The 13,370-nt window shown below is 53.6% G+C and overlaps 1 protein-coding gene across 6 annotated transcripts in view; it reads left to right on the top strand.

The window, feature by feature from the left end:
* Nucleotides 1-13,141, top strand: part of JPH2 (junctophilin 2) — a 61,580-nt gene extending 48,439 nt beyond the window's left edge. The window contains exons 3-6 of one of the 6 annotated variants that reach the window (XM_036902217.2): nt 6,646-6,764; nt 8,653-9,374; nt 10,077-10,171; nt 11,416-13,141. In XM_036902217.2, the coding sequence (XP_036758112.1) occupies nt 6,646-6,764; nt 8,653-9,374; nt 10,077-10,157 (922 nt within the window). In that variant the 3' untranslated portion in view covers nt 10,158-10,171; nt 11,416-13,141. Of the gene's footprint in view, nt 1-6,395; nt 6,543-6,645; nt 6,767-8,652; nt 9,375-10,076; nt 10,172-11,415 lie in introns of those variants that run through there. The other 5 variants (XM_036902219.2, XR_008997960.1, XR_008997961.1 and 2 more) reach the window with 5 other exon arrangements.
* Nucleotides 13,142-13,370: the final 229 nt, after the last annotated feature.

Below are 13,370 nucleotides of genomic sequence, written 5' to 3'. Positions count from 1 at the left end.
GTAAGCATTGTTGTAATCATAACAGAAACCATGGTAATAATGATAGCTGATATTTGTTAAGTGTTCAGCTTATGCTAAGCACTTTTGTGGTACCTCAATTCAGACTCCCAGTAATTTTGTGAGGCAAATATTATTACCCTCATTTCCCAGTTAGGAAAATGAGACCAGAGAGCAAAGTTCTGATACCTAGAATGTGATTAGTGCTGTGATTTGGACTAATCTTGTGCCCTTACCCCCTCTGTTTAGGCAAACCTCTATGCAGAGGCTTAGCACACGTTTGCCAAATGAATGGAGTCCTGGGGGTGAGGTGGGGAGGAAGGTCCCCATCAGTCAGACGCTGCCCTTGACTACATCCTTGGGGAGAGCAGGGGGCTTTCTTCCAGCAGCTCTCTGGCGGTGGCTGGACACCCCGGCTCTGGTTCCTCCAGTTCCTCCTGGTAGCTACTCTGACCACGATTGTTCTGGAGGAAACGGCTGTGGCTTGGGGCTATTTTGGGAGAGGGCAGGGCAGTGGCATCTGAAGCATCCCCCCCACCCCCCCAGGAAGACACTTGGCAGCACTGTCCTGGGCAGCCACCTCTGCAGAGAGGGGCAGAGGTTTGAAGTGGGGGCTCTGATTATCTGCCTGTCTTCCAAACCTACTGTGGGTTCCTTGTTCTGAAGGATTTTTTTTTTCATTCTCCAAAATTTTTGTTTTAGTATTCTCCAAAACGCTTGTCTTATTTATTTTATTAATAAGCACCTATACAGCACATCCTGAGTTCTGGCCTCTGAGAGCCATATGACTGTTCATTCACTTACCCCTTACCCACTCCACCTGGGAAATGCTGGTATTATCCCCATTGTACAGATGAGGAAACTGGGGCTCAGGGAACTCAGACTTGCCCAAGGGTATAAGGACCGGCACCCAGGCAACCTGGCTGGAGTGTCCCCTCCTAGGTACTCCACCACGTGCTTTAGAGACTTTGCTCTGTGCCCTGTGCATCCAGTGAGGCTCAGAGGTGTTGCATGGTTGACTTGGCAAGGCTGCATTAGGCTGTGAGTGCTCCGGGTGGCTGCTGGGTCCTATTCATCCCCATCCCTGGTCCCAGCACATAGAGGACCTGGCCTAAAATTAGTGGCAAGAGGGCAGCAGCTCAGTGTAATGGGTAAGAGCTTGGGCTGATTCACTTTCTAGCTGTGTGACCTTGAGAAAGTGACTCCACCTCTTGGGGCCATATATGTAAAGGTGGCCATAGCACAGAACTGGCACAAAGTGCTCAACCAGTAACAGATTAATGTTATTAACAGTAGTAGAAGAGATGTTTGTTAAGTGATTGCATTAGAACAGGGGTCAGCACACTTTCTCTGTAAAGGATTGGACAATAAATATTTTTGTCTTTGCAGGTTACACAATCTCTGTGGCAACTACTTAACTCCAGACAAAAAAAATGGGTGTGGCTGTGCCAAACTTTATATGGACACTGAAGTTTGAATTTCATGTAATTTTCACATGTCAGAATATACTCCTTTCTCATTTTTTTCCAAACATTCAAAAATAGGAAAAACATTCTCAGCTCATGGGCAGCACAGACACAGGCTATGGGCTAGATTTGGGGTGCCACTGCAGTTTGCTGACCCCCTGCACAAGATTGTGAACCCCACGAGGGGTTTTTGGACACTTGGTTTGCTGTTGTATTCACAGGACCCAGCGCAGTGCCTAGCACTCAACAGGCATTCCACAGAGTTGTATTAACTGAATGCATCAGTATGTAGAAGTGGGTCTTGAACTGGCCCTTTAAAGCTGGGAGGGTGAGGGGAGAGGAAAAACAAGCAGAGAAACAGCCTGAGCAAAGGCTGGAGTCAGGGGTAAGCCCAGTGGGTGTCCCCTTGGGCCCAAGAAAGCCATCAACGCCTGGTGGAGACAGTGGGGCAACAAGGACTGCTATGATTGGCAGTCAGGGGCCTGGGGGCAGGGGAAGGAGGCTAGGCTGGGGTGGATGTTCTCAGCAGTGGTTCCATTGGGCTATGGCCCTACCCTATCCCAGAACCACCAGCCTTATTTTTAACCTTGCTGACGAAAGATAATCCCAATGAAATCAAGAAGAGAGACTGATCCCCACCCCTCCCCCTGCCCCAGTTACTGCTCCTTCCCTTCCCCGCAGCAGGGTCAGAGGCATGCTGGAGACCCTCCCCCAGAGGCGTCAGCCCAGACACGGTGAGTGGTCAAAGAAGAAATCTCCTGCAGGGCCTGGCCTCAGGGAGGGATCCCGGTGCTTAAAGAGAGGCCCTCCTCGAGGCTCCTGGGGAGTTGAGCAGCCTGGGAACTGCCCAAGGTAGAGCTGGATTTTCTGTCTGCTAACACCTGCTTCTTAAACGTCAGTGAGCATTGGAAGCATGTGGAAGTCTTTTAAAGCACAGATTTCTGGGCTCCTCCCCCAGAAGTTCTGATTCAGTAGGTCTGTGGTTGAGCCCAGGAATCTGCATTTCTAGCAAGCCCTTAGGTGATGAGGGGGTTGGGGTGCATGAACTATGAGCGGCACTGGACTAGAAGGTAACCTCTGCGCAACAGCAGCTCCGCCAGCCTTTCACCTTGAGCTGCAAGGTGAAGGGTGGCTTGTGACAGACCCTCTGCACGCTGCCTCAGGAGGGCCTTGAGCTCCATGCCCATCAGTTTGGACTTTATTTCGAGCATGGTATAATGCCTTGTAAAGACTTTAAACAAGAGGTGAGGCTGCTGGATTTGGGGGGAAGCAAGCTGTGTGTAGGATTAGTTGTAGGGAGGAGCCTGGAGGCAGGGGGGTGGCAGACAGGGCTGTGCTTTGCAGCAGGAGAGACAGAGGATGGAGAGATGGACAGATCCTACAGCTATGGAGGGAATAGAAGAGACAGGAGTTGGTGACTGAGGGCTGTGGATGTAGACAGGAGATGGGGAGTGGGGAGAACGCTAGGATTCCTGGTGTGAGGGCTGGGACCCATTCCTGAAATCAGGGACAAGGGAGTGGAGGGCTGATAAGGGATTCATTGGCCAGACAGATGGACATGGGCAGAGGAGCATGTGTCGTTGGAATACAGAAGCCCTCACTGCCTTGGGCAGTGTGACCTCTCTGCCTCCGCCCCTGTTCTGGCTGCTCTGGAGGGTCATAGTTGATCCCTCAGAACCTTTCCAGGGCGCTGTGTGAAGGCCGCCACTCCAGCCTGAGGAATCCTGCTTCCCAAACAAGCGTCAGACAGCTCGCATTACCAAAAAAGGACGTTTTCTCAGTTTGAAGGTTTGCCCGCCCTTCCCTCCTCCCCCGACATGGGATTTCAGGTTTCCAGGGTAGTGTTTCTGAAAAGTTTAGGACTCTGAATCACAGGACTCCATCTCCAGACAAATATGAACCTGGGGATATGCAGGTGCCACACTCAGTTTTGATGGGCCACATTCATCTTCTTCTCTTCCTCCTCCTTCATCTCTACCACCACTCCCAGCCTTCTCGTCATCACTCAACCCCAACCTGGGCTAAAAACTTCCATATGCTGCCTCTCCTTAGTTTTCACAGCAACTCCAGGAGGGGAGAACGATTGCCTCCACTGTACAGATGAAGAAACTCAGGCCCAGAAAGTCAAAGCCACTCACCCAAGGTCCTAGAGTCCCTGTGGGGTCGGGACTATGGTGAGGTGAGCAAGATGAGCCGGGCAAGTGCAGGGTCTGACCCAGTCTTTATTTATATTTTGTTCATAGCTTGCCCATCAATGATTTCTTTTTTGCATTATTTTTGATTTTTGAAAATACTGCAGCAAAATATGGCCTGGCTTACTGAGTATTTGGCATCCCCCTAAGTTTTGAGGCTGAGGTGGATGCCTCTCTCATCTCTCCCCAGCCCCAACCTTGACAGAGCCAAAATTGGAATCCAGGACTGGTGACTCCAGAGCTATGACCCTAACTATTCCCTATGCTGCCCCCTTGTCCATAATGAGGCATACGTGCATGCATGCATTTACGTATTCTTTCCTTCAGCAAACATTATTGTGGCAGTGTGCCATAGAGGAGAGGGCAGGGCTTGGAAATTAGACGATTCTGTGTTCTACTATCACTGAGTGGAAGCACAGACTCTAGATGGCAGAATGTGTTGGTCTCATTCTGTCACTTGCTGGCTATGTAACTTTGATGAGTTCCTTGAAACCTTCTTGTGTCCTGGATTTCTGCTCAGTACAGAGGGAAATACCTGCCACCTAGAGTAATTGGGGGATCAGGAGAGGTAGTTTCTGTAAAGCCCTTGGCACACAGTAAATGCTTTGTACGTGTGAACTTTATTTTGCATCCTTGAAAAGATACCTCTCTGAGCCTCAGTTTTTCCACCTGTGTAGTGGGGACAGTAAAAAATACCTCCCAGGCAGTTTTGAGGATTGAAAGGGATAGCCTAGGTGAAGGGCCTGGTACGTAGTAGGAACTTAATGACATTTTTCTCCCCTACTGTGGGCCCAGTTCTGTGCTAGACACTGTGATACAGGCCATTCATATCAGCTCCCTGAGAAATTAACTCATCTGCAGATGTGGACACTGATTTGACCTTTCCATTCCCCAAAGGCACCGAGTTCTAATCCTCTCTAGGGCCTTTGCATGTGCTCCTCCCTCTACCTGGCTTGCTGTCCCTACCTTACCTGTTATGGGCCTAATTTATGTGTTTATTTGTCTCACATGTCACATTGTCAAGGAAACCTTCCCCGGCCCCACCTCCGCTGCCAGTTGTGAAGGCCTTCCTGTCGTACATCTCCAGTCTTCCTTCATGGCACTTCTCACAGTTGTAATTAAGTACTTTTGATTTAGTTACATTTTATTAAATAATCTTTGCTGTTTGTTTATTGCTGCTCCTTCACTGGGCAGTGAGGGCAGGGGCCAGGCTTGTATTATCCACAAGACTCTCTGTCCTCAGCTCATGGGCAAGCGCAGCACGTTTTCCAGAGCAGGGCTCAAGCACACAGGCTCCGGAGGCATCTTGCCTGGGTTCAAAATCCCCGCTCCTGTACTTCACGACTCTGAGATCTAGGACAAATTATTTAACCTGTCTGTGCCTCTGTCTCCTTTCTGTAAAATAGGGAAAATAAAAACAGCACCAGCTTCCTCAGACATTAGGGTGACTTCAGGGGATAATCTTTGTAAATCTAGAATGGTGCCTGGTCCACTTGTAAATGGGGCTGTTACTATTTTACGAGGCACTTCTACTGAGCAGGCAAACAGCTGTGGCAAACGTCCCCAAAATCTCAGGTGCTTAATGCAGTAAATATTTAAGGCTTGCTTAAATGTGCCACATTAAATGTTTAAATGTACTGCTTGAATGCTCCTCATTCCACTGTGGGGCTGTGGGAAGGGGCCTTTGTGCTATGGACCCAAGTTCCTTCTTCTGTTTCTCCACCTGGGATCCACGGGAGGTTCTGTGGTTGGAATCCAGGGATTCCATGAACTCGGATGCTGTCTTACATTAGATTCCCTAGAATCTGAGCCTGCGGTGGGGATTCTTGAGCAGACTTATTGAGGGATCTCTCAGGAGACAGGGGTAGCGAGGGACCCAGGGCAGGATCGGGAAGGAAGCAGCCGAGTGAGGACATGGTCTTACCCGGAGCCCTGCTCCAGCCTGATCCCGCAGGCGCTCTGAGCCCTGGCTTATACCACGGAGTTGGTTCCTCTTGGTGCAGCGGGAATGGTGGGTGCCATCAGTCGCTGGCTGTGGGCTGCCTGGTTGAGGGAGGGGGTTTGACCTCGAACAAGGTGTCTTCCACTGGTTCTCTGGGACGGCAGGAGCCATACAGCCAGTGCTGCTGCTATGCGCAGGCGCATTTGCCCAGTGAAGGGATCTGGGCAGGCCACCAAAAGTCCCTACACCAGATGGGAAAGCTATAGCTTTATTTTTACTAATGTCTAATGGACATTGAGCATTTTCTTCAACTACAGAAGGAGGCAATAAGCCAAAGTAGTATCAGCAGTATCTGCGACTTAGTCACCAAATCACATATATTTTCGTGTTACATTACTGTTAGCCTTGCCATATCCTTTATACTAATCAATACTTTAAAATTATTGTAGTTAATAGACCGGCTACATATTTTGTATAATGTATTAATAAAAGACATACATTTACTATATTACAGAGTTTTTCCTTTAAATATTTTAGTAATAGTGTATCAGTATAATTGCAACCCTTTGTAATCCTATGTATTTTATGCATTTGACAACATTATTCTAAGAAGATGTCCATAGGTGTCACCAGATGCCACAGGGGTGTGGGACACAAAAAGAGGTAAGGACCCTGTTGCGGGGCCTTGGCCGCTTCTGCATTTGACCAGCCACAGGGGAAAAGGAGAAAGTGCAGCGATTGCAGAGGAGGTGTTTATGGGCCAGGCCTGGAAATAGCATACATCACGTCTTCCCACAGAGCACTGCCCAGAACTCAGTTGCCTGAGCACAGCTAACTGCAAGGAAAATGTAGTTTATCTGTGTGCCCAGAAAGAAGAGGAAATGGTCGGGGGAATGCACAGCAGCCTGGGCCACAGGGCTCAGTGAGTATTCGTTGACAGCCAAGGTGATTGAATGCTCTGTCCAGGGTGTCTTTTGTGGTTGGGGAGGAGGGGCGACGGGCTGGTTCTCAGGAGGGATCCCGAGTCTCCGCCATATTGTCTCCTTAGGACGAGCCACGCCAAAGCCAAAGCCGAGGCAGCGGAACAGGCCGCCCTGGCTGCCAACCAGGAGTCCAGCATTGCCCGCACTTTGGCCAGGGAGCTGGCTCCAGACTTCTACCAGCCAGGTAGGGCCAGCCAGGGCAGGGCCTGGCAGGACAGCGTCGGGGGAGGTCTTCAGGGGTGGACACTCCTCTTTCTCTACTTGCTGGAAAGCTGAGATGCCCAGATGGGTTTGGGAATGCCTGTGAGTTCTAGAAACCAGGGGGTTGTGGCACAATCATGGGAAGGGATGACTTAAAGGGACTGAGATGGTGGGGGGGGTACCAGAGGCACCCAGCTGTGGACCGGACCCACTGCAGGCTGTGTCTTCTCTCTGCTGTGAGCAGGGCTGACACTTGGAGCTGACAAACTTACAGCAGGGAGAGGTCTGGTGGATGAGGGGACAAAGAGGCTTCCTGCTCTTGCTTATCAGTTTCCGTCAGCACTGCCCACATGTCAGGCACTGTGCTGGACTCTGAGCTACAAATGGGTCCGGAATCTAGTGGAGCAGAGAATCATGAAGGCAATGTAGCAAGGGGTGAAGGGTACAGACTCTGCATGCATTCACATCGTGACTTCTGCTTACCAGCTCTGAGACCCTGGGCAAGTTTTTTAACCTCCACAAAACTCAATTCTCTGATCTATAAAATGGAAGTAAGAGTAATACTTTTCTGGACATGGATTAAATGCTTGTAAGGTGGTAGCACATGGCCTGGTTCATAGCAAGATCTGAGTGACTGTTGGCTATTCTCTCATTGTTACTAAATTCCTCACAGCATAGAAAGTTCTGTGTGGTTAGAACAGGCGTTTGGGGAGCTCACAGGAGGCACTTAACCCAGTCAGGTGGGGGAGATGTTAGGGAAGGCTGCCCTGCAGAGAGCCCTTTTGAACTGGATCTCAAAGGCTTAGTAATGCTCACCTGGTCAGGGGGTCTCAAACATGACTCAGAGTGCTGGGCCACCCCGTTTCTGGTTCAGTACGTCTGGGGTGGAGCCTATGAATGTACATTTCTAACAAGGATCAGGCAGTGCTGCTGCTCTTCTGGGGCCCCCTGCTGAGAACTGCGCCAGGTAAGGCTGTGTGGGACAGGTGCATCAGGAGGAGGGGGCTTTGGGTGCAAAGGCACAGAAGCTTGGAACAGAGTGGCAGGCTAGGAAGCTAGGCAGTGATGCAGGCGGTGGGAGATGGGCAGCAGAGGAAGGAGCACTTCCTGCTCCCATACAGACCTTGCTCTTGGAAGGACGTGGGAGCCCTGAGGGTGGGAGGTTGGTGTTCTCAGTCCTGAATGGGCTTCCGGTGAGTGGTATGATTGGATTTGCATTCTCTGAACATTGTTCTTCGTGCAGCATGGACACCAAAGGGGAACTAGATAAGCAAGACCTCAGAGCCCAGATTTGTGCCTGGGAAGCCAAGTTGCTTTCGGTCACAGCACGCCCCCTGCCGGTCCCAGGAAGAGCGAGTCCTCCCCCCAGCCCCCGCCCCGCTGCCTCTACCTTCTGGGATCACATTACCGTGTCCCAGGCACTGGGTTCAGCATTTCACATGCGTTTTCTTAATTAATATTTACATAATTATTTATGAAATAAGTATTATTGGGCTCATTTTTTCAGATAAGGACATGGAAAGAGTCCAGTGTCACAGTTGCGAGTATGAACTCTGAGTCAGCCGGCCTGGGTGCTAGTCCTGGCTCTGCCCTTTGTCAGCTGCGTGACTCTGGCCATGTGATTTCACCTCTCCGAGCCTCCCTTTATTCATCTGTAAAACGGAGGCTTATAATAGTATCAATGCCACAGAGTTAATAAAACAATTAAATGAGTTACTATTTGGAAATTGCTTAGCACAGTGCTTGGCACCCAGCTGATGGTGGGTAAGCTGAGTAAATAAGTGAGGCCCAGCGCGGTTCAGTGGGTGGCCCACGATCACCCCGTGGTGGGAGTGGGGTTCGAGTCCAGCCGCCTTGTATCGCCCTGGCAGGTCCGGAATATCAGAAGCGCCGGCTGCTCCACGAGATCCTGGAGAACTCGGAGAGCCTGCTGGAGCCCCCCGACCGCGGCCCGGGCGCCGCGGGACCCCCGGAGCGGTCCCGCGAGAGCCCGCAGCTGCACGAGCGCGAGACCCCACGGCCCGAGGGGGCGCCCCCGTCGCCGGCCGGGACGCCCCCGCAGCCCAAGCGGCCCCGCCCGGGGGCGTCCAAGGACCGCCTGCTGAGCCCGGGCACCTGGAACGGCGAGCCGGGCACCGAGGGCGGCCGGCCCCCCACGCCGTCCGAGGGCGCGGGCCGCCGCAGTCCGGCGCGCCCGGCCACCGAGCACATGGCCATCGAGGCGCTGCAGGCGCCGCCCGCGCCGTCGCGGGAGCCCGAGGTGGCGCTGTACCGGGGCTACCACAGCTACGCCGTGCGCACCGCGCCGCCCGCGCCGCCGCCCTTCGAGGACGAGCCCGAGCCCGAGGTCTCCGGGTCCGACTCCGCGCCCTCGTCCCCGGCCAGCGCCCCTGGGCAGGCCCCCACGCTCCGAGGCCCCGAGCCCGCGCCCGAGACTCCCGCCAAGCTGGAGCCCAAGCCCATCGTCCCCAAAGCCGAGCCCAGGCCCAAGGCCCGCAAGACTGAGGCCCGAGGGCTGACGAAGGCGGGCGCCAAGAAGAAGGCTCGGAAGGAGGCAGCGCTGGCGGCAGAGGCCGAGGTGGAGATAGAGGAGGTGAGGCTGCTGGCAGCAGGAGGTGTCCAAGGTCGGTTCCGCAGAGGTGGCTGGGCTTGCGGCAGGGTCCCCTGGAGACGATTTGGGGGCAGGGCAGGGGAACCCCCAGCAGCGATGTGGGCTTAGTGAAGTGCAGCCCGATTCCAAAAGAGCTGGGGGCATAAATCACGCCAGTGGCTCCACATTGTGGTAGGGGGGCAGGCCTTTGCATCTGCTGTCTTTGGAGGAGAGGGTGGTACTGGGAGCCATAAGCAACTGGGGAGTGGGTGCACCTGCTGGGCCAGGGGGATCTGGGCTGTAGCAGGGAGGGCTTCCTGGGGAGGGGGAAGGAGGGGCCCACCGAGGCTTGTTATAGGAGGTTGGGAGGTGGGAACTGCAGTGACTCCGTGAACTGCTGAATGGAGTCCCAGAGGAAGATGGTGTTGCCTGGTTCCAGGCCCAGCTCTGCCCACTCTGAGCTTGAGAACACGTCCTTGGCCCTCTCTGGACTCTGAGTGGTTTGGTTAATAATGTCTCAGAATCCTTCCAGCTCCATGGTCTGCTGTCCAGGTGCAGGATCCAGCAGGGGGGCAAATCAGGGGAAGGGGTGCACTCAGGAGGGTCTTGCCAGAAGTTCCTGCTCCTCTGTCCAGCCTTGTTATGACCTGTGTGGGGGGTGTTTCAGAGGCCATGGGTACTCAGGCCTCTCTCCACTGCTCCCAGGTCCCCAACACCGTCCTCATCTGCATGGTGATCCTGCTTAACATCGGCCTGGCCATCCTCTTCGTTCACCTCCTGACCTGATTCTCACCTGCCAGGTGCTGCTGGGGAGAGGTTGGGAGCCCTGTAGAGTTCTGAGCCCCAGGGTGATGGGAGGAAGGGTTTGTCCATCTAGTGGCTAATGGAGGCCCATCCCCCTAGCAGATGCAGGACCTAGAATGTGGACTTGATAGATCGTGCCCTGCCCAACACACACACACACACACCCCTACCACACCTGCTCCCTGTTGGGTGAGCACTGGGAGCTTCACTTGTTCATTCATTTGACCAACATTTACTGAGCTACTGGTCTGCTGGGATGTAGGAATACAGCAGGGACTCACTCCTGGCCCCAAACATGGGGCGAGCACAGGAGTAAACACTTAATGTATCAGCTCATTATGTACAAATCTTACAGTTCAAAATTCAAGCCGAACAGTTCTTGACCCTCTCCCCTAGAGCCACCCAGGTCTAGGCTGGGTTCACTTGGGATGGCCCAACTCCCTTCTCTCACCTTGCTTTTCTCTTGCCCCACTGCAGGCTTTAGTCCCTCAGCCCCCTCTTCCTGAAAGTCCACTGTGGGTCCCTTGTTTCCATCGTGGGCTTCCTCCCCACGATGGAGTGGGAGGGCTTGGTGAGGTCCAGTGAAAAGCAAGTGGGCTGGGCTGAAGAAAAGCAGCCCTCACTGGTCTGAGTATCTACAAGACACAAATCTTTTCCCACTAGGATCAGCCTTTACACAGTGAATCTTGTGCTTGGTGATGCTAACAGCTTCTGCCTCTTGCCCTGTGCACCAGACACCCCCTCCCTTGATCCTAGCTTACAGTGGCTGGAGGCTCCTACTCCCAGGAGGCTCCTACTCTGTCCTAGTCCCAGGACAGAAGGAAAAGAAATCTCTGTCCAGTCACCCAGCAAAGAGCCAATGACAGTAGTATTAGCCTGGTAGGTGCTGCCCTAGCTGAGCTCTGCTAAATCCACGTTTCATAGCGGATCTGGGAATAACTGCTGCCTGGACTGACAATTTAATTACCTGAAGGATGGAAAGGTCGAGTGAGGGGACTGTGGGGGAGAAGGAAGGAAGGGAAGAGGGTACGAGGCAAAGGGAACAAGAAGGACCAGGAGCGGCCTAAGGGACTTGCCTCTGCTCCTGCTGAGCCACAGCCACGGGTAAGGCTGCCCTGGGGGCTTGGAGAGGTGGGATCTTCACCCCGAGAAAATCAATCCTGAGGCTGAAACCCTGCCTTTAATGTGGCTCAGCCTCTTCCTTCCTCTCCCACCTGATCCTCTTGCTGTCTCTTTGCAGAGGCAGGAGTTCCTGCTGAGGACTGAGGACACAAGGACCCATCTTTTTCCAGCGCCAGGCAGGCTGGCCAAGGAGGACTGGACCCTGGACCTGGGGGTTCCAGCTCACCTCTGTGCCGCCAAGATTTAGGGCCTCCCTGGCACCCATGCTGGTGGCCATGGCGCCCTGAGGAACAGATCCCATTGGGAATCCTCCAGGAGCTCTCCGCCCAGCACAGGCGAAGCCCCGAAGGACGCCTGGTCCCTCAAGCTCCCTGGTCTGCTTCTGTCCCACATCCTCATCCACTCCTTCATTGCACAGCAAGGTTACCCCCTCCCTGGGCTTTTGTGTGCCTGGGGAGAAGTCACCAAACCAGGATGTTAATATTAACTGCCTACCCCCTTCTTTCTACCTTCCCCCCACTTTATTTTAACCTTCTGGCTGCTGCTGAGCCCCCAAGCAAGCAGAGGGAGTGACAGGTCCCTGCGGTGGGCAAGTGAGGAGGACATGCTCTCTGTGCAGAGGCCCTCCTTTTGCAGTCTTGACCCAGCACACACACTGCCCCTTGCTTAAAGAGGTTTGGATGACAATAGAGGATGTGGGCAGGCTCCATTTGAATATCCCAGGATACAGGGCTCCTGTCTCCTCCCACCAGTCCAGTTAGCTTCCCATCTGGACCAATAGCAGAGGAGGAGACACGAGGAATTGGAGCCTTTGGCTGGGAAGCCACTGGGTAGGTGGCCATGGGGTGGGTGGGAAGAAGGGCTGAGGGGCCGTTAGGATGGCCCCTCTTTGTGAGTGTGCCCAAGCCTGAGGCTGCATTGCATTTAGGGCTTCCATTGTGCTCAGGATGCTAAGGGGTCACCCTGCAGGAGCCCTGGGGCTGAAATAAAGCTACCATGATGCCCTGTGAATTGGTTTTTCTGCTTCCCCAATGAGGACCCACAGCAGGCTCAGGGGAGCATGAACATGGAAGCTCTTGGAAGCCAGGCAGATTTCCCTGGAGAAGACTCTCAGGCAGGTGCTAAAGATAGGCTGCTGATCAGCATGCACTTCCCAGGGAGAGAGGAGCTGGTCTGGGACTCCCACTGGGCTTGCTGACAGAAGATGGTATTTGCACGTAGCTCTTTACAGGTGTTTTGCATCACACTGGGTCTCTGGGCCCTTGTGCTTGCTGGGAGTGGTTGAAGGCTAAGGGCTTGTGGCCCACCACCCAATGCGAGGGTGGAGAAGAAGGGTTTCCAGGCCCCTCCAAGCCCAGGGAAGGATGTGGCGGTGGCATCCAAGCAGAGCTCATGGAGCTGCGTTGTGGCCCGGCCTCCCCAGGGCAGCTCTGCAAACTGAAGTTTGCTTCTGATAGGGTCAGCTTTCCCCTTCCCTTCAGTGCTTGGGAAACGTCCTCCAGCTTCACACTTGCTGTTTCAAGCACTGCTGGGGCCTTGTGGTGTGGCTGGAATCTTGGACTGCATTTCTGTGGAGAGGATCCTGCAGATTCTCCCATCCTCAGCTAGCCAGGGCCCGAGCTCCGCACCTGTGTTTGGGCTTTTCTGGACTCTAGGGAATGAGAGGGGCGGGCTGGGATGCTGCTCAGGGCTGACAGACTCCAGGCCTCAGCCTGAGGTCATTGTGTGGCCCAGTGCTGGGGCCTTTGGCTGCTGGAGCTCCTGGGCCTAGTTTTGGGGCTGGTGTTGGGGTTGAGGGTTCAGGATGCTGCAGTCTGTGCAACAATAAACCTGCATCTGCTCACGGGCTCTGGCTGGGCTGCAGTGTCTGCTTGTGGGCCCAGAATGAGGGACCAGCTGAAGGGGGCCATAGACACAGGGGACATGCTGGTCCAGGCTTTGTCTCTCTTACAGTCTCCATAATGTTTCTGGAGGGGCAGCTGACAGGCTTCAGTTCTGGTGGGGGGAGATTAAAGGCCACCGAACCTCCAGGGCAGACCCTGAATTTCTAAAGCAGACTTCCAGAAGCTTACT

This window comes from Manis pentadactyla, chromosome 5 (assembly GCF_030020395.1).
Source record: "Manis pentadactyla isolate mManPen7 chromosome 5, mManPen7.hap1, whole genome shotgun sequence".
In the NCBI taxonomy this organism is placed as follows: domain Eukaryota; kingdom Metazoa; phylum Chordata; class Mammalia; order Pholidota; family Manidae; genus Manis; species Manis pentadactyla.
Note: the sequence above shows the minus strand (reverse complement) of the source record. Positions and strands in the feature narration are given on the sequence as shown.